The sequence below is a fragment of the Sprattus sprattus genome, assembly GCF_963457725.1.
Source record: "Sprattus sprattus genome assembly, chromosome: 3".
In the NCBI taxonomy this organism is placed as follows: domain Eukaryota; kingdom Metazoa; phylum Chordata; class Actinopteri; order Clupeiformes; family Clupeidae; genus Sprattus; species Sprattus sprattus.
Genome location: NC_137922.1, coordinates 34,516,019 through 34,543,807, shown reverse-complemented (window position 1 = coordinate 34,543,807; position 27,789 = coordinate 34,516,019). Strand labels below are relative to the sequence as shown.

The 27,789-nt window shown below is 43.3% G+C and overlaps 1 protein-coding gene across 4 annotated transcripts; it reads left to right on the top strand.

The window, feature by feature from the left end:
* On the top strand, positions 1-26,538 carry pax2b (paired box 2b; the record flags this gene model as incomplete). Of its 4 annotated transcripts, none has more annotated exons than XM_080834143.1 (10): positions 1-49; positions 1,405-1,570; positions 2,313-2,510; positions 6,204-6,283; positions 6,697-6,816; positions 14,578-14,753; positions 17,868-17,982; positions 24,390-24,491; positions 26,159-26,245; positions 26,398-26,474. In XM_080834143.1, the coding sequence occupies 10 exons, from the start codon at positions 7-9 to the stop codon at positions 26,472-26,474; spliced, it is 1,164 nt and encodes a 387-aa protein (XP_080690269.1). The 4 variants fall into 4 exon arrangements, with proteins under 4 accessions (XP_080690269.1, XP_080690268.1, XP_080690266.1 ...); XM_080834142.1 differs by having other exon boundaries at positions 7-49; positions 26,417-26,538; XM_080834140.1 differs by having other exon boundaries at positions 7-49; positions 14,491-14,753; positions 26,417-26,538.
* Positions 26,539-27,789: the final 1,251 nt, after the last annotated feature.

The window sequence follows — 27,789 nt, the reverse complement described above, 5'->3', positions numbered from 1 at the left end:
TATCCAATGGATATTCACTGCAAAGCAGACCCGTTCTCAGCGATGCACCGTAAGTATCATGGGAGTACGGGGAGAAAACGCAGCCTAAAATATATATTTTTCTGTTATAGGCTATTAACAATGTTTTTTTTGCTTACATTGATCAGTAATTCCCATAGATGCAAACACACAACAAATAACCAAAAGACAACACACACAAAATAACTAGTCCGACGAATCCCTGCATGAACTTCGACGTAGACTAAATAAACGCGTGAAGATGTTGATGCTCATCATGTAATACAGTAGCGTTTGGGGGATTTCTGTGAATACAAAATTTTGGAATTCATATCTAAAGACCTGGTCATATTTTCTCGTGCTAGCTTTTGTTAACATTGAAAATGCACCTGATATAAAGCTACTCATTTTGACATGCTAATTCTTTCAAAAAAGACAATATGTTTTTAATATTGGCTAAATGTGAAATGAAATAAGTGATGAACAATTCATTATGAAATTACGTTATCTTTAAATAACCACTTAAAAATAAATGAATGAATACAGTTTTGCGAATTATATCCTCATGATCTAATAAGCATTGAAACAACAATGCAGAGGAGGCGAAAGCATTGCAGGCATATTGAATATGTTATTAGGCCTATTTTACAGGTCACATAGTCACATGTTTAAATAATTGAATTATTCTTCATTTACTGAATAATATGTAATGTGAGTAATCAAAGGTCTTTTAAATTATTTATCATTACTGAACAAAGACAATGAATGAGCATGTAATTTAATAGCAGATGCCGAGTTGCGGATAAAAATACAGCATACACCAAAATACCAACCATGTGTTAGGCTACACAAGTTTTGTAGTGGGGAAATAATGTTAATAATGCAGGCTTCTGCAAGTAGACACTAGAAATTAGTTTTAAAGTATGATAATTGAGATCGTATTAAACAAAGTGTAGGCTAGGCTATTTTATGGAAAGTTTTGGCCTACCAAAGAATAGATTACCTTACTTTTGCAGTTCAACAGTGAAAGGCTACATTGTGTAAAGTCTTAACCAACATATAACAAATATGGCTGAATTTCGCCTACATTGATAGGTTTTATACAATATGTAGCCTATTTGCATGATAAAGCGTTACACCATATGCAATTTGGCGGCATATTTTACTCTACCACTGGTAAGAAGTAATACAGTGATCAGTTGCACCCTGCTTTATCACCACGCACCACAGTGGAACTAATGTTTGTTAAAATTGCTAGTGGCTGTAATTTCATAGATATTTTATTATGAAGAAATGCATTGTTTTTAGTAGGCTTTGCCATAGATTTTAAGACTGGTGTTTTCCTCCATAACATGGCTCCAGGTATGTATGTTTATGGTACTGTCTGCATTGTTGACTCCCATATAGGGCACGGGGGTGTGAACCAGCTAGGCGGGGTGTTTGTGAACGGCAGACCCCTTCCTGACGTTGTGAGACAGAGGATCGTGGAGCTGGCGCACCAAGGAGTACGACCCTGTGACATCTCTAGACAACTACGGGTCAGTCACGGCTGCGTCAGCAAAATCTTAGGCAGGTAAGAGAGCAAACAAGTGCGTGGTGCCTTAAACCGGATATCCTAGGAGAATTACCCCTCTCAGACGCATTTAAAGAGAAAAAACTGTGACAACCCACACTTCACGAAATAGCAATAGACAGCAATAAAGATGCCTGAAACAACAACAAAATAAGACTGATAGGCAAGCGCGCCAACAGTAGCAATTAGCTTTAATTCCTAAAACACATCAGATAATGCTCCAGTTATACCATATGAAATGTGAACGGAGCATTAAGTTCGGCTGTTAAATAAACATTTGAAGCACTTTGTAGAGAAAAGCCAACACCCTATAGACTACATACACAAAAGATGTGTGCAGGATTCATGTCAGTAAGACATTTGAATTTTCTTGAAATATTTTTTCAGCTATCAAAAGGACTTGATAAGGTACATTGTTTATGCACTTGGAATGTCAAAACGGACAGTTAACTGTTAGCATGATTGTTGTACTTATTGAGTGCATGCCTATCATTGTTTAAATAATATATATTCCCTTTTATTTACACGGCTATTCAGCAATTATGAGGGGCTTTGACCGCCTGAATAGCAAAACATTATAGGCTGTCAGTGTGAAGATTAATTCCTGAAGTAGGCCTACATTCCATTCGCAACTATTTGTCAAAACTTGATGTGTTCACAATAACCGTTAAACAGAAAACTTAATAAGCAAATATTGTGCTGGCGAATGTCCTGATTGCCTCGCGGTATGTTGTTGTTGCAGATACTACGAGACGGGCAGCATCAAACCGGGAGTTATTGGCGGATCGAAGCCAAAGGTTGCTACTCCAAAGGTTGTGGATAAAATCGCCGACTACAAGAGACAAAATCCCACCATGTTCGCTTGGGAGATCAGGGATAGACTGTTAGCTGAGGGGGTCTGCGACAACGACACTGTTCCCAGCGTTTCATCAATTAACAGGTAGGATTTGTTTTATCATATCTTGAGCTGGGTTGAACCAAAAAGGAACGTCTGTTGTGGCGCAGAATTTTTTGATAGATGGCAAAAACTAATTCAAGTAGGATGTAATGTCAATGAAAATGAGTGTCATGTTGTGAGAGTGTTATCTAGACCACATGTTGTCTGAAAAGGTAGGAAGGTTAGCTGGCGTTTTAATATTAAATTGCGTATATTTCTTGAAGATCCTCAACTTTCCCCCGCTGAGGGTGGTCTCAGTATCGCAATTTAATCCTTTCAGTGCTCAACTCCCACAACAATCAGCGGTGTATCTTGGTCTGGGAGCGCCAAAAGCGCATCTGTCTGGTTAAAAACGGATCAATAGCCGGTGACCAGATTCTGTGGCTTTGGGAAGTACGGAGCACCACAATCGTTCAATACCAGATCTAATGCGTTAGACTGGGCTCAAATGAATGTGATACCCAGGCTCGCAAAGAGAAAATATGTAGAAAGATGTCTGGCCTTTGAACGTGTCGTGAAAGACATAACCTGAAGAGGTACAAGTAGTACAATTTGTGCAAAGCCTCAGTATATTTAAAAACAAAATTATAAACCATAAGTAGGGCCTTAGCCCCTATTAATTTGTGATATGGGCAGTTGTCTTAACTAACGAACTGAAATATACCTGTCCACTTGTAAAATATGTGCAAGTCAGTGTTTCGTGTGTTGCGCTTTTTCTTTCATAGTTGTGATAAGTAAAAGAAAAAAACTCTACTGGCCTTACAACAGATGAAACGATTAAATTGACTTTATTACGCAGCGCGCAAACGTGGGCCATTTAACCGTGACAAGTGCACTGCCATACCTGCTGTCCAATAAGCAAGCCACCTCTTTACGGGGATGCGCAAACAAGGTGCTTGATGAAGAATGCCAATAGGTGGGGTGAGGGATATAGACGAGAGAAAAAGAAAGAGCACCCCCCCCCCACACACACCCCCGCCAGACACACTCATACTCACCCCTCCTCGCCGAGAACGCAGGCGATGAACTTTGGTTAAGAGGCAGTCTTCCACACAGGCAGAATAAGCATTACATTTTAATGAGCATGGGCCGCTTCACATAAGAAAAGGGGGGAGAAAGAGGCTGAAAAAATTCATTTCATGCCCCGTGGTCGCCTAAAAAGGCCCATTTGAGCGGGTTCAAACACATGTATGAGATAAACTCAAAATATACATTAATATCATTAAAGAGGCCCAGCAAACTCAGCCTTTAATTAAATTCTCAGCAGCCGTTTTTGAAATTGGACACTATGCCTTCTTTGTTTATGTAATAAATTGAAATGTGAATACAAAGAAATATAATTCTGCTACCAAGAGATGATAGCTATAGTATTTTGGGTTTCTTTTCATTAGACATTCTGAACATATTTGCCAGTGAAGGGGGGAATTTTGGAATGGATGGGGCTTTATTAACCCTTTTAATCCAGGGCCGCTCTATAATTTACAGAGCACTGATATGGCACAAGTACAGTAAAGAGGGGTAATGATTGAATTGACATGGTGTAGAATGGATTTCAAGTATCTCAGCATATTTTGTGGCATCTTCTGCCGGTGTATTTTCACATTCTGATTTACCTGCCTATACTACATTAAAATACAAATATTTACACGTGACTGGATGTGTATCGTTCATAAAATGAATTGTTGTGTAGATCATGAGATTTTAATAAATGTAAGCATTTAGTCAATTTTATAGTCAAGAATAATTTTAAAAGCAATGTTTTCTGAAAGGCCAACTACAGAGTCTTATTTTTTTTTTACTACATGTAGTATACAAAGTCTTTCCTCTGTCTGATGTATGACTTTACAGTACCACAAACTTTCTCTTCAGTGGTGTCAAAAAAGTACTCTGCACAAATAATGACTTTAAAATACCAGTGTTTTTTTTCCTCCAGGAATGCCTATAAGTGTCCAACAAAAAAATAAACACCGTCTTTTATTTGCCCATTTTATTTATTTTTCGCAGTTCACGAGGCAACATTTATTTCCTACCACATAGCTAAAAAAAAGAGAGAAAGACCCAGGCTTGTCCACAGGTACTCATGTGTACAGAAAAAACGACCTGGCAAAGGCTGAGAAAGGCGGATGTTCTTGCTTTAAACACTTTTCGCCTGCATGCATTATTAAATGTTACAGAGATGCTGTTGTTGGGCGTCTGGACTGGTGAGAGGAATTTGCCAACAAGTATCAGCCACACCAGCCAGGAGACATAAAAAAAGAGCCCCCAAAGGAACTCAATACTATTGATTCAGATGTAAAGCAATTTTAATATTTCTTGAGGGGATTTTCAACAACAGCTAAGTCATTAATTCACCCATCCAAATTGCTTATTCAATATCAAGAACATGGATTCCAAATAAAGTCCCTGGATTTATGTCACTCTCCAAAAGTCAGGGGGTCAAGTAACTGTTATAGAGAGCAGTGAGAGGGGAAAAATTTGAATAAAATATTGATAGGCGGTCGCTGCACCAGACGTGTGTGCTGTTTTTGATGGTTTGCCCCAAGGACAGTTTGGATAATCCCCAGGCTTGTCCTCTTTTTCTTCCAATATCAATAGCACAATAATTAAAATGAATACACATTTGCCCTTTGAAATTTGATGACGGCAACACAAACATGCACTTTAACTCCCCAAGACGATGTGTTTAGAATCATTACAATCAATACCCTCCTGAATCCATATTGGGATAACATTGGACTCTAAGCTTATAGTACAGCATTATACAACTTGTGTGTACATATTACATTATTGCGTGAAACTGCTCCAAAGCGTTTGCTAAGTAATTCAGCTGCCTGCGCACAGCATTGTACACAAGCTGTAGACTCCTTCAACGACTTTCGCACACGTCTGTTCCAAAATGGGCTCGGTGTCACGTGTGATGAATTGCTCCTAAGTTTACAAATTATGGTGACAGCTCCCCTTTTTTCCCCGAGTGCCACTCAGATTAAAGGAATCTAATGCTGCCGTAAGCTTGTGCAAGGCAATAAGGAACTATCGCTTTCCTGTCACATATAATTTATAGCTTTCTATTTGCATCCTTTTGCCTGAGTGACTAATCCACAACTTTTTATCCGCTAGCACTGATCAATATGGCCTCATCCACAGCACCGGCACAGGAGGCGCTTGGGTCTACAGGACCCGTTAGATCCAACAGGCGCAAGCAGCTAGGAGACCCCAACACCTTACTAAACCTGAGCCAAAGCAGAGAGAGAGAGAGGGGAAGAAAAAGAGAGAGGGAGGGAGAGAGAAGGAGAGAGAGAAAGGCTGATTAGTGTTGGCCAGGTAGAAGCAGTGAAGCTGATCATTGAGGTGAATTGATGTGATTTCATGCTTTGTTTGCAAGATCACTCAGACCAAAAGTGCAATGAAGACTTTTCTTTATATCTTACCTCTTAAGGCCTAGTGACTCTATCACACGTATAAATATATCTCTATATCTCCGAGTCTCGTTTGATTGGGTCCGCACAGTGCCAGACAGAACTTTCCACTCTCCCTCGCTCCGACTCACACATACCCGACTTCTGTCTGATGATTATTTTGGCTTGAGTGGCCAGCAACAAAACATGGGGTTTCTTTTTTTCTTTGGTTAGACGAAAGTAGACATGCATCCAAATCCTTTCTGTTTTTGTTGTTAACCAAGCTCTGTTCACATCGCAGGATCATTCGGACCAAAGTCCAGCAGCCGTTCCACCCCTCCCCCGATGGGACTTCCCTCTCCAATCCAGGACACACCATAGGTAAGAGCATTTCTTACACTCACCCCTACAATACAATTCAACAATTTTAGATCACGCCAGTTCATACAATGTCTTACACCTTTAAATATATTTATGTTTCTGAAGTTTGCTTTAGGTTTACATGTTGCTAGTAAAATGCAACAAGGTGCGAACAAAACATAATATGAATCATTTGAATGTGTTTTGTGTCACTTACATATAAATTAAATAGCATATGCCCATGAGAGCTTGTCGGCATGCTCAACCTAACTTGACCTTAATTGACCCTACTTTTATGCATATGGGCCAGACTGTACCCAGTTAATTTACCTTTGTCAGTTCAACGCCACCTTAGAAAGTCCACACAAAGAATAACTATTCCAGCACTCTGAGTGATTCTTTGTTCAGTAACACAAGCTCCCCCCTTCTCTTAGTTCCAAGTACAGCCTCCCCGCCTGTGTCTAGTGCTTCCAATGACCCAGTGGGGTCTTACTCCATCAACGGCATTCTGGGTATTCCCCGCTCAAATGGAGAAAAGAGGAAACGAGATGAGGGTAAGGGAGGCAATTTCTTTTTTTTTCTTTTTTAAACACATCCTCTGTTGAGAGGGCTGTACTGTGCTGTGTGGTTTTACGAGCAAGTGAGGCTTAATGCTGATGTAAACCTAGTGTCCTTTTAAGAGATGGTGGCAAACTTTTCTATGACTCTCTGATCACTCATTTTCAGGATTGACTTACAAGAGTAACTGAGTTACTAGTTGATGATCTCAATGTTTTTCTGAACTCTGAATAAGTTGCCACAATATTAATTGTTTCAATCACTAAAAATCAACTCAAGACCCAAACAGATTAAGTTCTATATTTTATATGACAAGCCTTTACATTTCAACAATAGAAAACGTTTTGCCAATTTTTAAAGGACAGAACACAAGCGACTGTCCCAATTTTGCAACACACAAGACTTTGTTCTTCATCTCAGCTTCTCAACATTCTTGCCATGTTTTCAAGCATTATTGGTGGCTATGAATGATCTCACAGATACTCAGCGTGTTTTTGGACAGGTGTACGAGTTAGGGGAGAAAAGAGAGGCTTTTGATTTGAAGACATGACCTCCACTGTTGTCTTCTGCAATTAATCTTTTCTGAAGTGATTAAGCTGGCTAAGATAATTACATGTCAAGATGATGTAGCCAGCCACCCAGGTCAGTCAAAGAAGCACGGCAGCCTTAGCAGACATTTCAAGTCAAGGACCTTGTCTCCTTCTCTCTGTCTTTCTGGTTTTTGGGGGCGTTTATTCGATTATTGACATTGTAATCACAGATCCTTTTTTCTCCTCACTTTTAAATTATGTTAAATCAACGCATCTCCCTTGAAAGAAAAAAGACAGAGAGAGAGACTGAGCAGGTGCTCTGGCAGACGATGGATTTAGTGGGGAGAGGAGGGGTGTGGTGTGTGTGTTGGAGATGATTTAGCCCGTCATCACAAGCTGGGCCGAGGCAGAGCTTGCATTTCCCTCTTGTCGTTGGAGGTAATCTACATCATCATAGCGAATCCCACTGCCAAATTGTAGCAAGGCAGCACTGGATTGAAATAGGCCTGTTTCTACTCGAGCAATGGATACATTGAAATATATTTTGTTTCTGCTGGTTTTTATACATACACAGAGTGGATTGGAAATAGCTTGGGTGTTTAGCTAATGTAATGTATTTATTTGACACATATTTATTTGCTAAAGCACACATTTGATGTTAAACAGTAAAAGGCCTCAAAGAGCAGTCTGACCCAAGGTGGAGGCACCACAGCAATAGGTCTGCGAGCTCTTTCCCTTTGTTCGGTGGGTGGCCGTGCAATAGATCTGTCGGAGATGCAAGGCTTCTCCACGTAGCGGCAGAATTGATGCACTTTGCCGGAGCGTGCAGGGGGTTGATGACTTATGATGCGTCGGGAGACATTACCCCGGCAACGATGTAAAAAAGCAGCATGGCGCAGGAGCATATGTATTCGCTGGAAGCGCAAAAAAAAAAAAAGGAAACACACGGGGGCCACCGCACGTCGTGTGCTGCATCGCCTGCACGTTCCGTTACCGGGGACATTCCAGCATTCCACAATGTGCCTTCTCCGTGATTAGAGACAGTTAAAGGCTCAGTCATTTGGTGACAGAAGGCACATCGCACGGGCACAGGCAAGGGCATGGAGGTGCTCTGGAGGACATTCAGCAGAATTATGTCTGTGTGAGGCTCACGCTCCTCTCAGTGACAGACCATGTGTCTGTGGGCTTTTTCTTCTCTCTGTCTTTCTCTCTCTCTCTCCCATGCTCTCTCTCTCTCTCTTTTTCTCTCCCCCTCTCACTCACTCGCTCTTTTCTCCCCCTTTCGGTCTCAAATGATCCCTCTGATGTGCAGCCATTTCAGTGATTTAAGTGCTTGGCCTGTTCTGGGAGAGGGCAGGGGGATGGGGGGGGGGGGATAGTGGGGTGTGTGTGTGTGTGTGCGGGGTGGTGGTGGTGGGGGGGTGTAGCCTGTGGTTTTTATATACCCCTCTCGTCCGCCACAGTCAGACTGTACCCACCTGGAACCAGGGTTGGAAGATAGTTCATCTGAGAAAGAGATAAAACCTCGGGCCGTGGTCACATGCGCTCCCATCAAGAGGTGCTTTAAAAACAATGTCTCCCCTCCAGCTAGAGTTGGGCAAAAATAGCATGGTGTATCATATCTGACATCATTTGTGGTGGGTGCCTTGGTGCCTCTTGACCCAAGATGCATAGCTCGTAATGCTGCGTGTTGAGCATCAATTTCCTTTCCTTAAAGATGGTGGAAGGGTTTGCATGACTAAGTACATATCGACAGTTATCTCTGAAGGTTACTATGGTAACTAAGGTTACTAGGTTATCAATATAAGAAGTGGCTCAGAGAAGCAGAGTAGAGAGTTAGTAATATTGTGTAATTAACTTACGTATTACGCCATTGCGTATTACGTATTGTGTAATTAAGTTACCTTCAGTTAAGTATTTCTCTGTAATGTAGCCGCACATAGGAGTGTTTTTGAAAATAATCGTGGTGAGTTTTTGCCAACATTTAAAAAAATCGACGTACATTTTCTTTACTAAGGCTTCATTTCTGCCTGCTAGGTGCACTTATTGGCAGGATGAAATGCTCTGTCCTGTACAGTCATCCAGGGCTCACTAGATCTCACAGAGAGCCACCATCCTTAACACAGAGACCCATCCTAACACCCAACCAAACTCACAGCTCTATATGCAGAGAGCGAGATGAACAGAGAGGGGGAGAAAAAAGAAAGGAAAACAAACCTGGCAAAAGACGAGCTTTGCAAGGTCCGCTCGGCGGCAGGATAATGGATGGCCCAGGCATCTTCAGGTATTTGTTTTAGTTTTTTTGGCGGAGCATGGCTCTTTGCCAAGGCGACAGACAGCTCTTACAGTAAGTTCCGAAGTCAGCAGTGCCCTTAAAAAAGGTCCCCCATTACATGGGCGCCGTGGCGATAATGTAGTGTGACACGTGTTATGTACACTGGGGCTCGGTGCGAGAGACTTCAGGGACACAGGTGTCATAAGAGCCATTAATCTGCCACTGTCATGTGTTACTGCAAATTAAAAGTAGCACGTTACACTTGGCAGCCATTGTTTGAAGGGGAGAAAGAGAGAGGAAGAGAGGGAAGGAGGGAGACAGAGGGGGGGGGGGGGGGTGGGGGGGGGGGGAGGGTGCTCCCCCTTAGACAGCGAGGTGGAGGTGACCACCACTGTCCGCTTGTGTGCGGCGCACATAGTGACATTTAAGAGAATTTGCAATTCCGCTGAGGGAAGCTATTACTTCACAAATTAACATCCAACCCCCCCCCCCCCCCCTCCTCACCCCAAGAACCCCCCCCCCCCCCCCCCCAACCCTTCCCTCTCACCCCACCACCCTATTACACCCCCAGCCCCTCGCTCCCGCAGATAGGCAGGCTATTAGAAAGACAAAAGCAATAGCTTGGGGGTCCAGGCTTCAGCCATATCTATGAGATGATGAGATACAACTGGTAGCACAGGGCACAGACAAACCAATTATTTGTGACTGATGGATGACTACACTACCTGTAGGGACACTATGAGCATTTTTGAGGGGTTGTAGGAAATTAAAAAATGTAAGTGTTACATAGACCAATTCAAAACACTGTTCTCTGTCACTCTGTATCACACTAGCAGCCATGATGAAGTCTTAAGTTCTGAAATAATCCCAAGAGTAATAACACGTTTGCTGTTTTGGATGAATTCTTAATATATGCCCACTGGCTCTGTCTTTCTATTGACTGCAAGGTCAAAATTATGAACCTTAGTATTCACTGTAAGTTACTTCCTTTCTTTGGCTACAGATGTCTAATTATATTTGCAAGGACTGTTTGGCAACACATATGGGTGGCTAACTGATTTTTACTGTCAACTGTACGTTACATAAGGCCTTTCAGTTGTAATGACTGAAATGTGCCAGATATTGACAATGAAGAGATAGTCAGAACCTCCAGTAATAAAAGGCCATACTCTCATACTGTCTAGGCAGAGGGGTGAACAACACATTAATCCTGGATAATCATACTTAGCCTCCTACAGAAAAGCTATCAAGGAAACAACAAGCGCCAGAACAAAAACAACAGCAGACATATTCCTGGAATCCGTTGTCATTGGGCACATTATTGGGCAGCCCTGCCGCCCCCCCTCCCCCCCCCCCCCCCCCCCCCAGCAATCCCCCAGACTAAGTTAAATGAATGAAGCTCTAAACATACAGGAGCATTGCAGGAAACGAATGGCGCTGGTCGCATCGCTTCCCCACACAGTACCCGCTGATTTTCCACCCCTATTTCCTCACCAGGGACTTGACATACACTCAGATATTTCCACAATAAGCCAAGCCAGCTACCAATAGACTAGAAGGTTGTGATTCATAAGTGTGTGTGTGTGTGTGTGTTTGTTTATGTGTGTGTGTTTGTGTACCGTACATATGCCGAGCCAAGCTAAGGGGGATGGGACCTCCTCCCCACTAGTAGTGTTTGATTTACGCTTATTGTAGTACACTGCCATTGGAATGAAAGATAATCGTTGAAGAATGCATACCTCAGTGATCATGTTTCATTGCAGAGTCCTCCATCCCTGGGCATCTATACATTAGACTAGTCAAAATACAATTGTGCTCTGCTTTATGTACTGTTTGCATAGCTCCTTTGTTTGAAAGGACACAAATCCCCATCAAAAAACACACAGTACAAAAAAAAGAACGCATATTCAAACCATTAATGAAAAGTGTACATTTCAAACACAAATTGCTTACCTTGAGTCATGGGTGCTTTACCCCTTCAGTCTAGGTGTCAAACCTGGAGGAACAAGTGAAATATAGAGCACATATCTTACCAAGGGCATTTATCTCAAAAGCCATTATCAGATAAGGCAATTTAGTGACATTTTGTCCTGAAATATATACATTTCTTGCCTTAATAATCAATCCTCCCATGACTGCCCATTTTAGTGTTCTATTTTTGGTGAGCTTCACAGGTAGAACGGCCAAGGCTTCTTTCTCTCCTTTTTTTCCCTCCTCCTCCTCCTCCTCCCTTCCAGCACCGAATAGCGTCAGCTCAATCTCCTGCAAGGGGTCGTGACCTCTTGGTGCCAAACCCATGGAGAGAAGCCAGTTTTATAGAGCTGGTTATCTGATCTGATGGAGTCTGGTCCCTCGTTACCAGAGTGTTAATACAGAGCCATGTCAAAATGAATACACTCAACTGTGTCATCGATCAATAAAATGGCACCAGGACACCGCAGAAGTGAGAGAGGCCAACAATCACCAACATTCTAGCCCGTGGTCGGGACCAGGTTGACTAAGAGTGTGAGGCATTCTGAGACCTGTAATGGAAAGGCGTTTTGATGGCCAATGCGGTTTTTATTTTGGATTTCTTAATGACTTTCAAATTGCTCACAGATGAAAACATGACTTGAGGAAGTGTGTTTTTGGAAGTTTTTTTTTTTGAGATACAAACTAACTGGAGCTAAATTGACACATGCAACTCATAAAGATCGTATGACCTATTCTTCCTACCACAGAGAAAACGTATTATGTATAAAAAGAACCACACAAGTTCAAATTCAAAGCATAAGTCAACGGTATATGTCTTGGAACAAAATGGCTTTCATTTGGGTGGGCAGTATGTGTTCCAGCACAGTTAATGGCAAACGTGGGATTATTGATCAGTTTGATGCCCCACCTCACTGATGGGGAGTAATTAATGACTATTTACGCCAGCTCCAAAGAGAGCAATTGAGTTTGATAAAGCAGCAAAAACAAGCAGTGTTTTGAAAAGGCCCCAAGGGGGCTGTCCAGAGAAGGTGCCTGTTCAAATATATGTCAGAAGAAAAAGGGACTAAAATATGTTCCCTGTGCTTTGTTATTACATAAAATGAAATTGCATTATATTTAAACAGCTTGTATTGTAATAGTATTCCATATACAATATCTGTAACCCGCTGTACACTCATATTTGTCACCAGCACAGCAAAATGTCAGAGATGCAAAATAATTCTATCTATTTACTCACATACACACATACACACATACACACAGATAGTCTCTCTGTAACGCAAGCGAAAACCTGCGTGCGCATACATACACACACACACACACACACACACAGACACGCACACACACACACATCCCCTGACCCCTTCTGTCAGGTCTACAGATACATTTTGTTCATCATGGGAGTCAGGTTCATCCTCTCCGTGGTCCCAGCCACTGCAGAGAAAAAAGGTCAGGCGGAGGGGATGGAGAGGCAATAACGGCCCTGAAATGGTACCATCAGCGAGACATGATTGATCAATTGAATTCCGTGGCAGAGAAAAATGTGGGATTAAGCGGAGTATTATACGCACAATGAGTTGAGGCATGATGTTCATTTCAAGTTCATTTCGGCTCCCCTCCTCGCCACCAGATCAGGCAATCAATAGGGGCCGTGCATATCATACATCACCCAGGCCCCCCCACCCCACCCCCATCGCAGTGGAGAGGACATAATCTGCTGCAAATTTAGAATGACAGATTCGCCAGGGAGCCGAGACTCGGAGGAAGACGGTGAGGGAAGATGAGAAGGAACGAGCCCCCAGCCTCAACCCCTCCTCTCTATCCAACCCCCCCCCCCCCACCACCACCAAACCACACACAAGCCTCTCCCTTGCCTCTGTGGTTTGGTGAGGAGGGGGATAGTGGTGGTGGGTGCTGTAAAAAGGGGGGGGGGGGGGGGTTTAACGCGTCGCGCACACAGAGTGACAAAAGGGAAAAGCGAAGACATCCCTCTCCCGACCGGCAGCAGCGTAATCAGGTCAGGGGGAGTCGGGAGGGGAGAGCGGGGGGCCACACGCGCCCGCGCCTGTTTGGAGCTTCACAGGGAAACGATTGAACAAGACCGCAGAGTTTTATTCAGAGGGGGAATCGAAAGAAAGGGGCAGGCCTCCTGTCGTTGCACCCCCCCCCTCCCCCTACACACCCGACACACAAAAAAAAAAGAGGCAGAGAAGGAGAGAGGGAGAAAAAAGAGGTGGCAAAAAAAAAAAACAGTGGTTTAAAAGCACTATTTCCTTCCCTTGATTTTGTTTCCTTGCCTTGTTTTTAAACACTGTGTAATGTAATGGTGTTCGCATTCTCTCACACACGCTCCCAGGGAAGAATGAGAAAAAAAAGAAAACAAACAAGCAGAAAAAAAAAACCCCGGAGTGTTTCACACAGGATTGAAATGGCCATCGCGATCACCACTCATTTGCTGTCTGGCGGTTTTCTGCTGCCAGAGCTACTGCCGCTACCGCTGCTGCTACCGCCGCCACTTTCATTAAAACTCATGGCCTCTCCTTTGAAGTGGAAGCTTGCGCTGACGGTAATCCATCAATTACCGCCCAGCCTCTCACATCATGATGCCGCTAATGCAGCAGGAGGCTGGCCCGCCGTCCGCCATTGGGGCTCTAGCTGGCTCACAGCAGCAGCCATTACGGCTCCGCGGTTGCATTTACAATGCATCTGTTTCCCTCAGTGCCCCTTCTCTGCTAAGGCCCATGCTAATGACCAGGACAGAGAGAGAGAGAGAGAGAGAGAGAGAGAGAGACAGACAGACAGACAGACAGACAGACAGAGAGAGGGAGGTAGAGGCTGTGTGGCTCAGTTGGCATATATATAGAGAGAGCGAGAGAGTGTATGTGAGTGAGCCTCACGCTTCACGTGGTACTTCCACGCAGGTGGCCCCCTCTCAGATGTGGAAACAGCATGTTGCTCTCTCTGTCCTGTCCCTGTAGATGGCTCAGATGGCTCTGGCCCACACAGTGATTCTCAGGGTAGTGTGGAGAGCTTGCGGAAGCACCTGCGCGCCGACGCCTTCACGCAGCAGCAGCTAGAGGCCCTGGACCGGGTCTTCGAGCGGCCGGCCTACCCCGACGTCTTCCAGTCCTCGGAGCACATCAAGCCTGAGCAGGTAACTACACACTTACTTCTATGTCTTGTTGTGCGTGTGTGTCTGTGTGTGTGTTTGTGGTGTGTGTGTGTGCATGTGTGTATTCATGGAGGCAAGGAGTCGATGATTCCTCCAAATTAAGCTGTATTTACTGTACATTTTAGTCTTTGATTTGGCAGATGGTTTTGTGTAGGTTTTGTAAAATTAAAAGACAGCTAGACTAGAGAAGAAAAACAGCTAATTAAGGATCCATTTTTTTTCAAAGTCCCATGTGACCAAACCAGGCAGGTTGAGTAAATAATTTGAGGACTGTTTATGTTTGTGTGTGTGTGTGTGTGTGTGTGTGTGTGTGTGTGTGCATGCATGTTTACTGGGACCTAAAACATTAGTTGCCATCAGTCCGTTGATATTGGCTCATAAATTAGTTTGGCACCGTTTTAAGTAACAGAAACCCTTGCACCGTCAGCACAGAGAAGTCATTTATACTAAAGGACCTGAGTGAGCATTAATACACTTACTTTATCCTCCTCCTTTAGCAGTAGGCAGAGAGGGTTATATTACTGCATGTAATCCTTTGGGGCCCGGCTACTGCGACGGGATACCGCTGCAATCCAGCTCATAGGCCTGTACTATAAAGAAATGGCTGAATGTCGAAATGGTGTAGCAAGGAGCAGAGATGGTTTAACAGTAATTGCCCGGCATTATAAAAAGCGCCTGGACAATGCTGTAGGGATCTCTTGGAAAGAAAGAGAAAAAATATCCCACGTATTATTGATTTTGTGATGGAAATAAATAAACATTCCCTGGAACACTGTAATTGAGAATAGCAGAAAAGAGGGCGAGGCAAGGAGGAGAGGAGCAACATATAAAGAATCCCTATCAGTGGTGGTTTGTTTCATCTCAAGCTTTTGTTGTGTTATTCAGCTTGAGAATGTGCTGTTTTTCCTTCTGTGTGTTAGAATGCGCAGTTTAGATTCATATTTCTACAACGCCATTGTTAATTCAGGGTGCTTTACGCTGTCTGGCTCCTTCTAATCTGCATGGCAGATTTATAACACAAAGCCACAAGCCATTTTCAGCAGCCAACCAGTTCCATGTGACATTAAGCCAGCCAACACCTTCTATCCATCATCATTTAGAGAAAAAATTAAGAGACCTTCTCAAATCCCCCAGCACTACAGAACAACAATGTGAAACCCTAGCTTGGTCCAACCTTGTGATTAAAAGCTTTGGACTTATTACAATGGATAACCTTTATTTACTTTCATTTGACTATTAAACAACAAGCAACTATTAATTTCTCCCTTGGAACTACAAGTCGGCGCCATAAAGCCAGAGTAATCGCCCTAATTGAGTTCATTTTAATTTCTCTGCAATCGCGGCGAATTACGCAGGTGATAAATCAGGGGGACAGGCCTCACCTCCAGAAGAAGGCCTAATTTGCAGCTAATTACCAAACTGATTTCTACTGCAAGATCAATACCAAAACGAATTGGAAATGACTTGCAATCACAAAGAGAGAGGGAGAGAGGGAGGCTATTGAAAAAAGGGGGAGTGAAGAACTGAGGTAGGGTTTTTTTAAATGAAGGCCATGAGAGGAGGGGAGGGAAAAATAAAGAATTGCGTGGGGGGAAAAAAAGAGCTCAGACTGGTCCAGAAAAATCAGTTTTAATTTAATGCAATATTACTCAGACCATTCTCCCCTCTTTAGAGGATCCCTTGTCTTTTCTTTTTTTCCCTCTCTCCTCTTCCTTTTTTCCTCTTTTTCTTCTCAACCCCACCGCTAAAGACGCAGTCCTATTAGCCAACGTCTGGCTTCTGTTGAGGGGCATTAAATAGCCATTCTGGAGATGCAAAACTCAATGGAATCACCACTCCCACACTTCTGCCAGCCATTTGGTCATCCTTTTCAAAGCCACCCCCCCACCACCCCATTCAGTTGTTTTCCCTTCCCCTGGCTTTATCTGCATGATAAAACGCCCGTTCTGCGTCTGAGGCTTTCAAAAAAGAGGAAAACATCCACAAATGCGCCAAGGAACAGTTGTAGCAGACAATTAGAGTTTATCTGTGATAGAGGCAGACAAGTCTGGGGTCACAGGCTTCCCCTGTGGGACCGCAACCCACAGAGGCTCTGTGTGCTCCTCTGTGTGTGTGTGTGTGTGTGTGTGTGTGTGTGTGTGTGTGTGTGTGTGTGTGTGTGTATGTGTGGGAGAGAGAGAAGACACACACACACACACCCACACACGTACACAGAGGGAGAAGGCTTTGGACATGCTTTGTCAACAGACATACTCCGGAAGTCACATCTCATTAAAAGAGCAGGAAAAAAAAAAGATTAGATCTACCATTAACGCCACAACGTGTTTCCATCTCTCCAGTAACGAGAAAGAAATGCTAAGCAAGCCTTGCCATACGGTGGGATGAGATCAGATTAGGGATCTCGCATTTATCTACCAGTAATGAAAATGAAAGAAGCATTCAGGGCTGGAGAACAAAGTTCTGCTTAAAGAATAGCGCCCAGTATTTCACTGGTACATGGAGAACTTCAGTGAAGGAACAGTGCAGTTAGAAAGTGGAAGATTTTACTGCTGGCTTGGATTGTGTACTTAAAAGAAAGGGAGGTAAATGTTGGCTACACTGTGAATGTGTGTGTGTATGTTTGCATGTGGTTGCCTGTGTGTGTGTGTGTGTGTGTGTGTGTGTGTGTGTGTGTGTGTGTGTGTGTGTGTCTGTGTGTCTGTGTGTGTGTGTGTGTGTGTGTAACAAAGCGCCTGTGCTGCTTCCTCACTTGGCTGATCAGGAGGATGACTGCAGTCAGGAACAAAGGGCCAGCTGACGCCTTGGCTTTTCTCTGCACTCAAAACCCCACTTCCTCCCAGACAATACCCCAAATACATTCATGATATGCTTCAACTGTCCCCCTGCCGCGCCGCCAAGCGATCACACACACATTCTCACACTTTTAGCACCCAACAACCCACAGAGAGAAAGAGAGAGAGAGAGAGAGAGAGAGAAAGAAAGACAGGAATGAACGATAAAGATAGAGAGGTTCACAGAGATGCTGCTTTGAGGGGGGGGTTTAGAGAAACCTAAAAAAAAGTCCCAGTGTTTTCATTTTCTATTCTCTTTTTTCAGGCGCATGAATACTCCCTACCGTCACTGAACGCTGGACTGGACGACGTGAAGCCAAGCTTGTCCTCCAACTCCAATGCAGAGCTGGGACCCAGTGTGTCACAAAGCTACCCTGTAGGTAAGATCGAGTGCTCTATCTGCCCATGTTCCCAAGCCACAGATTCAGCTAAGGGGAAATCCAGAAAACACTACTACCCCAACTGTAGTTATACACAAGTTATACCGTGTCTAATTATGGCATTTGAAAAAACAAAAGTCAAAAATAAAAAAAATAAAACCACAACTGTGAATTATTTTATTTTCCTTTATAATTCTTTACTCTGAGCTGAAAAGGTGGTGAAATGCTATTGGCCTCCTCCATTTCTCTCGGCTCAGTAAGGAGACTCAAAACAAAAGCTCTGCTGTTTTCAAAAGTGAACCAGTGCTACCCGCTAGCCTACCTTATTGTGAGGGGGTCACTAAGTCCTAAGTACTTTTCAATGGCACTATTGGCATAGAGTATCATATAATATAAGATTTGAAAGTGTTCATTGGCTCAAGTCGGAGAATGAGTGTGTTTGAGATCCGTATCTTCAGTCTGTTCACTGAGCCGGTGTTTCCTTTTGCCCTCTCGTCCCTCGCTCTTTCGTTGCCTCCTCTGTCTTTTTCTCTCTCTCTCACACCCTTGCTGTGTTCCGTTCATGTGCCTGTCATAATTAATGACTGCCTCACTAATTGAAATATTGTTTCATTGTTGCCACTGTTATTACCTCGAAGAAGGTTAAGTTTACTGATAGTTTACGATTACTGTCAGGCCTGAGATTAATATACGGAGCTTTTATTAAAATTCATATAATTATGCAGCAGCCATCAAAGGCAATGGATTCTGCTGGGAGGAGGAGGAGGAGGAGGTGGCGGAGGAGGAGGTCAGAATGATTGAAAATGGCAGAGCCTTCTCCTGTCCTCTCCTCCCTCACTCTCCTCTGTGCTCTATCTCTCTCTCTTGTCTTCTCTGCCAATCTCTCTCCTGTCCTCTGACTTCCCACTTCTTTACTCTGTTTTCCCCTCCTCTTTCTGTCTCTGTTCTTTTTATGTCATCTCGCTCTCTCTACATCTGCCTCCATCTGTCTATCTCTCTTCTTCTTTTCTCTCTGTCCGTTTGTCTGTGGCCCTCTCTCGTTCTCGCTCTCTCCACCTCCTTCCTCTATCCTTTGCTGTTTTTCCTCTCTCTTTCTCTCCCCTTCTCTCTGCACTGGAAAAGAATAGAGGTCTTTCTCTCATTAATATGTGGGAGGTAGATATCCGTTGTAAGTCAGGCCTCGTGAGAAGAAAGGTGTGTGTTTGTCCTTTGTGCGGTGGGGCGCTTGTGTGAGCGGGGCACCTGGGCAGGGGAGAGAAGTGGGGTAGAGGAGAGGGGGAGTGGAGGAGAGGAGAGGGGGAGTGGAGGAGAGGAGAGGGTGAGCGGAGGCTGAGGAAACTGGCTTTGTGTGCACCTGCGATAGGCCAGGGGATGCATTTCACCCCTACTGGAGGCCCCCCTCAGACCTGATAGACCCGGCTGAAGCGAATCTGGAGGCATTAGGGGCAAACACAACGTAGGAACGCTGAGGAAACACGTGTGTGAATAAGAGCCTGTCGTGAGACACCGGCCTCCCCAACACAGCTAAAACATTCTAGCTAGTCTGACAGGAGACTTTTTTTTTTGTACTCCCCCCCCCCCCAAAAAATGCATTCAGTAATTCTATGTTTGTTTTGATTATCCCCTCTCCTAACTTAATTTTTTTTTATTCAATTTTGAACTTAATCATGTGCGGGGGCATGTGCATCAGAGTGTGTCCCTGGCGATTTGAAAGAAAGTTTTCCCTCAGATGGATTATTAAGAGAGAAAAAAAAGTTATTGAGATGATAGGGAGAGAGGGAGGGGGGAAAAAAACAGCCTCTATTTTCGTTAACGCTAGACTTAACCCTCCAGGATGATTTTTACATCACACTCACATCGAGATATACTCTAGTTTGTTCTGCGTTGAGTGGGTATTTCACTGGCTTGATGTTCCCCAAGTGACTGCCTGCGCTAATAACCTCAATGCGTTTTAATCAGGTGTAGCGTTTGGGGTTGGGGTAATGGCTGGGTATTATAGTTTACAGGCGTATGATAAACCTTGCAGATAGGGTTTCAAGCCATGCAAAGGGTGCTAAATTATCTTCTGCGTTTAGGCCGAGATCCAATTTCAAATTAATAGCGCCTTTACGGGGGGGTTGCGCGAAGTGGAGATTATGCTCATCCTTAAAATGTTTTCGAGCGCCAATTAAAAACACCCGCCGTTATTGATCTTGTTGATTTTATGTCCTGGAATTTGCATAATCTATTAAAAATGAATGATTCATGGACTCTTCATTGCCAGAAGAGATTGGAATTTCTCTCTTGCACTCACAGTGTAATGCCTGAAAGATAGAAATCTTTTGTGTCCTTTGCTTATCCTATTAGTGCTCAAAAGTACCTGCGAAAAGGCAGCTCGATTGGGAGCGGGATTTAAAGCATTGAAATTTCATCGAAATTCAGCCGGCTGCCTTCCATAGAAGCCAGCTCTCTTTCTCAGCCCTGTTAATAGTATATTACATTAAAAAGCTCATATACAATTAAATAGCTCAATCGCCAACCCCCCCCACCCCCACCCTTTCGCTTCCAAATGCAAAGCCTACCAAAAGGCTTCTCCTGAATGGGAGGCCATAGGATAAGGCCCATTGTGAAGCCATGGCTTTATTCACAGCAGAAGAATTTTTGGTATTTTGATGGATTTGATATTTTGATGGATTTTTTTCTTTTTCTCATTCAAACATTTTCAATTCCATCTCACTGACCCATTAACTGAAGTCTTTTATGCTGTTGGTGGGCGAAATGAGAGGCGTTGCCAGGGCTCACGTCAGAGGGAGTTTGAGGAGTGATGGCTGTCCTGGTTGTGAACAAGGTGACTGGGAACTTTGAGGTGGCTTAGATGACAGATGCTCTGGAATCCGTGCTGTTCTACATAACCTGGTGTGTGCTGTGCCAGATGAATTTGATGGAGGAACCATCATCTTGTTGAGTTTTTGCTAAGATCAAGATGGTGGGTCTAATGTTTTACACTAGCGATTTCCTTCTAAGAGTTTCCGTCCTTCTGAGTTGAGTAGCATTTCTTTTGAAGCTTACATTGCTACCAGCAAGTTGAGATAAAGGCATGAAGCATGAAGCATATCATGAAGCACAGGGTTAATACATGAGACCTGTAGTCAAATATACTCTTGTTTGATCATGAATTAAAAAAAAACTATCTGTGAAATTCAGGAAGAGCGAAGCACCATGCGAGACAAGTGGCAGTTTGACAGAGCCCCTCGTCTGTTGTGGTCACGAGGGAGCCTGTATGCTTAGGCTCCAAAATTAATGCTTATTTTGTCTTCACAAAAGCAAACTAACCTTTGAGCACACATTTGATAATGAATGACTTTCACCGGGGTGTTGGGGGAATTACAGCAATTTGGCTCTCCAAACATCCTTTTGCTAAGTTGTAATTAATTAGGGTGAAGTAGTTTTTGGGGCCGGTGATAAATGGCCACGTTCCGAATATAGAAAATGGAGGTCAAAAGACTTCAGTCGGAGGCGTTGTGAACACGAAGGTGTCCCTGTCGTGGTGAATTTAATGCACGCGGCAGCAAAAGAGTCATTTGCTCATGACTTTGTTTCCCAATGCCAGCGGAGAGGAAGGTCATCCATAGGAGTGGGGTACATTCTTGCCGAGGGTTTTCTTTTTTTTTTCCTCCTCCCGGCTAGCGCACTGAAGCAAATTCTGAGGTAAACAGCTTTGTGGTCTCTCCATCTGCTGTGACAGGGAATGGAGGGACTGAGAGACAGGCAGGGGAAGAGAAATAGAGAAAGAAAGAGACCTGTTTGTCTCTCACCATGATAATTAAAGGCTGACAGGTTTGTTGGCAGGAGGTAGCAAACTTGTCTTGCTTAGTTGTAAGTAAACACTCTCAGCTTAGTGGCTCCAGTGTTTAGTGATCATGGAACCATCACTGGGGTCAGGTACCCTTTGCTCTTAGGTAAATACAGAATCTGATGCAGCACAGAACTCCACCATGCAACATGGGCTCCTTCAAGCCAGACAAAATGGGGAGTACGCAAGACTGTTGTACTGAATGCAGGATTTAAGTGCAACTGAGCTGTTTCCACACAATGCAACCTCCTTGAGTACTTACTAGTCAATATATAATTACATTAAGGACTTATTATTGCAGAAATCGTTTTTTTTAAAGTGCATGTATGTGTGCAGACTGTGTGTGTGTGTGGTCGTGTGTGTGTGTGTGCACACATTGATAAAGATTCTCTCTGCTTTAAATCCAACAAGGGCTGTCAGTGCAGCAGCCGATCTAAAGAAGCCTCTTTTTATTTTAATGAGGATTCTCCACACACACATCTCCGCTATAAAACAACACTGGCTCGGAGACAGCTAATGAGGCTATCATGCACTACTGAGAGATCTCCCAAGCGTTTCCCTCCACCAGGAGATTTAAACAGGGGGACAGGCAGCCACGCTCAACGTCTCTTTCATTGTTCTGCTTTGATGCGTGTTTATAAATATTTTTTTAAGGGAACAACATGTCAGGCTCTGCATGAAGTTGCATAGCAATTACTGGCTAACCACGATTTTGTACCTATAAATCACGCTAACAGTACTACGGTTTGTCACTCATTGGGAATTATTAGTAACAGAAATCATGTTTTGTGGGTAAAAGTGTTCTTGATTGACTCCACTTACTGTCCGGAAAAGCTTTTTGTAATTAAATGTTTAACGCCTCTTATCTGTGGCATAGATCTTAAAGATAGAAGCTGGCTTATACCTTGTATGTGACTCTTGAGGTGAAACCGCATCACTTCCACTGACAGATATGCATGGTTGGAGTGCATGTGGATATTGACAGGTTGATTTCCCTTCAAGTGAGCTAAAGCGACTGGTCTTGATGAGAGACTAAGAGATCAGGCCTTAAGGTTCTTGTGGAAACAGTGGCCTTGCAGGCATTGTCCGTGGCTCTGTATCGCTCACTATGTGTCTGCCTTTGGTGTGAGTGTGTGTGAGTGTGTACTTGTCCATATGCTCTGACCCTCCAACCGTCTCCTCCCCTCTACCATGACACACACACACCCACGGCCACTCATACATAAACAAGCATTTACTCACAGCCACACACACATACACACACACACACACACGCGCGCGCGCACACACACACACACACACACACACACACCATACTCTTTTGCCTTTGTGTTTTGACTTGGCTACAACTGACTATTTCGACCAGTTGGCGCTACTCAGTGTTATGACTCAGACAAAGACCGTTAGGGTTTTTCCCCAACGTGTAGACTGCTTTTAGGCACAAAATTCAAGCCTCACAATTCTAGCAAACTTGAAATACTCCACACAATACAGTTTAAGACATTTAATACATTTTATGGAAAACTGTTAGGAGTAGTGGGAGTGAATCCTGCATTCACTACTCTAGATTTAACAATGAAATTAACTGAAGTAATAGAATAGAAATTGATGGTATGGTTGATTGTCTTTGGAATTTTGCATATTGTTATTTATCTGCATACAGTATGCGGGGAAAGGCATTCACTAACATTTCTTTTAAAAGGTTATTTTTCACTGAAAAGCAATGATAACATTCTGATGTTGTGTAACACTTCATTATTTGCATTTGAACCAAAAAAAAAATGGTTTGGTTAAAAAGCTTAATGCTTATTACATTGTTATCCGAGGCTTACGCAAAGTTTGTCCTGCAGTATGACCAGGCCTTACGGCTATCAGCCTGCTCATTAGTGTTTGATTCCTCCATAATCCTCTTCACCCCCTCACAAAAAAAATAAATTACAGTGTCCCTCACAGCTAACAATGCATCAAGGGGCCTCATCCTCCAGAAGAGTGGCTTAGCAGGGGCTACATGTGTCTAGTTAGAATAGCCAACTGTCATCCCCAATTACGGAGATGAATGCGGAGGTCCGCACCGGGGTGAATGGGGTCCAGTGTGAATCAGCGTTTGGGTTTCCCCACATGTATAGTGAAGTGAGGGTGTTCTGCTTTAGTCAAGGCCCTTTGTGCTGGGGCCATGTTGAAGCATATTTTCCAAATAGCCCAGTATGTGTTTTTTATTTTTTTTTTATTTTAAAGTCTTGAGTCACAAGTCTGGAAGCTGAAGGCCACAATAGCATTTTGAAGTTTCTCGACAGGCTACAAAAAGGCTTGTTTGGTTTAAGTAAATGAAGAAATAATTATTGTGTACATGTATAATTAGATATTATTTTTTCAATAATAGTTTAATAAGATGTGGTGTAAGAAGAAATAGAGTTCAAAACTGAGCAAGCAAGATAAATGAAACTTCACTTACACTTAAAATTGCCTTTGCTTTATTAAGTGATTCAATTTTCTCTCTCAAAGCAGGGTGAGTACGCTGAAATTGAGTTTCCTTTTGACTCACGCCTGTCTCTGTTTTTGTTGTTTCGCCCACCAGGTCGAGATATGGCCAACACAACCCTACCTGGGTACCCCCCTCACGTACCCCCCACCGGCCAAGGCAGCTACCCAACATCAACACTTGCTGGAATGGTTCCTGGTACGTACTCATATCTCTTAACTTCTCCATCCCTCTCTCGGCACTTAAGAAAGCTCATATGCTCTGTACCCTTAAACCTCAGCGTTAAATGGATAGATCGCTCAAATTTGGGTTCCTTTCTTTCTAAAAATCAAGGTTGACATTGGCAGGAGGATAAGTAATAAATAATTTGCATTTACAGATTAACTAGATTTACCCACACACATGAACTGGCTGTCTCATGGACTTGGATCAATGTGTGTGCATACTGTGTGGGTGGGGTGGGTGGATGTCAAATCTATGTGAAAGGAGATTCAAGCACTCAATAGCCGTCATGAAAGCGTGGGACTCGGCACAGTTCTCTCAATACTTGTCCCTAGTCGCATGTCCCCAGCCCCTGTAAGTCCTTGTCCCTAGTCGCATGTCCCCAGCCCCTGTAAGTCCTTGTCCCTAGTCTCATGCCTCTGCCTGAGTAATCTCCCGGTCTGATGATACACATATCTGGTCCTCCCCAATCGGCGAGCTCCTGCCCTCGCCAGTGGATCCCGTTCCCCTGGTACTTAACCTGCAGTTCAGGTTCACCGCAAATAGTCGGGGGTCACCAAACTTGGGAGCCATTGGGAGGCCTGTAAATATTTAAATCCCTCATCTCTGAGGGATGGGGATAGTGTTTCTCTGTCATCTGTGCGGTGCGTGTCAGTGTGTGTTTGAGTGTAGGGGTGGGTCGAGTGTGTGTGTCTTTTGTCCGCTACTCACAACAAGGATTGTAACATCATCCCTTTCTTGCGGTAGAGTACTATCCAGTAGCAAGTGAGCGAATGATCTTTACACTTTCTGCAAGCATCATATGAACACTATCCCTTGCCTCTGTGTGATGAGGGCATGAAGCAGAGTCTCGCAGACAGTGTACTCCCTATCCTGTACGCTGTATAGCGTAGAGTTACAGTTTTCACTGTCGAGTTTACAGAGAAGCAACAACTCATCAATTATTTATTCATTTTTGTGTGTGTGTGTTGCACTGTACAGTAACAAAATTAGTTTGCATGGAAAAACACAAAGCTCCTTCTGTTTGGCAGAATACTGTCTCCTTCATTTTCATTGGGCACAAAGAACTGGACAAAGGGTGAAAATTCCTCATAATCCCTTTCGGCGCTGTTTCCTGTGCCTTTTCCCATTCATCTGCGCCCTGCCGACTAAGATTTAGTGACAGGCCCCAAACACCGTTAAACCAGAAGCCATTCCTCACCGGCTTCATATAAAATCCCACCTTTTATTGTCTCATAAAGACAGAAACCACCTAGACCAACAGCACCACTAACTGACACGGGCTGAGTTACTTCTCCACACAATGGCATTCCATGACACAAAGAACTGTGGGGAGGATAAAACCTACACGAGGGTGGAAGACCAACTGGAATCTCCCCCTGAGATTTGACGCCAGAACCACCTCTAGTAGACTTGAACAAATAGAGAGTGCTGATAAAAGATAAAAGTGGTAAAATAAATTGTATTCCAATACACAAGCGACCATGGCTTGTTACGGTATGAGTTTTGAAGGTGTTACGGGTACATTGAGCGGTCTAGGAGGACGAGGTGTAAACAAAACTTCCAATCGTCTTATTAGGGGGAACTGGGATATGGCCTAAAAGATGACAAAAGGAACTAATACGTTTGTTACTTGTTTTCAGGGAGCGAGTTTTCAGGGAACCCCTACAGCCATCCACAGTACACAACATACAATGAAGCCTGGAGGTTCAGCAACCCAGCATTACTAAGTGAGTATTTCTATGATGGGCAGAATGGTCTATGGCACAATTTCATTGTCTAATGTTATTTATTATCTAAGACAGAGGTTAACAAGTTAAAGACATACAGTACATGCCTAATGTGTTTTCAAACAGTCCATTCTTCTCCCGTTAACTTTCAGGTTCCCCTTATTATTATAGTGCGGCATCAAGAGGCTCCGGCCCTCCCACTGCTGCCACTGCCTATGACCGTCACTAGTTACCATGGAAACCCAATCAAGCAACCGGATCGGGGCTATGGGCTCCATATTGTGCCAGTGTGAATGGGCGTGGCCTTTTGGACAAGCAGGCAGCTCCGAGATTTCCTCAGTACTCACAGAAAGAGGAGGGACATGTTGGGATTCCATTGCAAACTTCACAGTCCACCACCTTGCTTCTAAACCTGCAAGACTGTAAAGACACTATATAAATATATATTATGAAAATGATAATAATAATGCAAAGAAAGTTTTGTTGGTGAAAGTTAAACAAAAAAGCTACATTTTTTTTCCTGATGCCTCTGGTTCATTGTTTTTTTTTTCCATACAATTCTTTTCATTTTCGTTTTTTTTTATGGATGAATACATTCCTTTACTTGACTGATTTCACTTCCTGGAGGAGCAAAGGCAAGTGTTAAGCATGACAGCAGCCCCCCCTGCCCCCTATTCAGCCGTTTTTGTCCCCAAACCTGGCCCCATCGTTGCTACTGGCCCGACCCGACCATGTGTGGGCATTCTGGGGCAGGGGCAGGGGCAGAGGCTTTACCTTGGGCAGTGGCTCGGTGCATCTTTCCGCCCAAACAGCATCAAGCAAAACCCAAACCTGCAGCATGACAAGTACTACTTTTATCATTATGCCATGAGAAGATTATTAGGACCTGATTTCTGTGAAACACAATCAAGACGTTCGTTTTCTGTTTTTCATTTTTTTTTTTAACAAGAGGACACTTCAAACATTAAACAAAAAACGATTGACAAGAACTAACGGAAACAACACATCACAGGCACCTGTGGAGCAGTTAAAAAAAAAAGAAAAAGAAACATATCCCTAAATTATTTTTCCTTTTATATTATTTTCTTTAATGTAAAATTAATATTATTGGCAATTTACTGGGTACTGCAGATTGCTTGATGTATTTTTGCTTCGCTATACATTTTGTTTATGGTGTTGTTTATATAACTGGGATGCAGTGAATGATCAGGCAACCTCTGATTTTGTGTTCTTATTTTTGCACTATATGAAGGGTCGGACCAAATAAGGTGGTACTGTTCCAAGCAAACATAACATTGGTTTCTTTCTTTTTTTCTATTTTACAAACACATAGACCATTTCTCCAAGAATATGAAATAGCCAACAGTAACAGTTGTATGGCACTTATCGCTCCGAATATGTTTACAGTTCATTTTCAACCCAAACTAGTTTGTTTCCTTTTGTAGATTTTTTTAAACTACTGATAAATGTATTGACATTTTTTATTCAATCCAGTGTATTCAGTTAATAATTATCAAGCCTGTCCAATGTAACATTAAATGAAG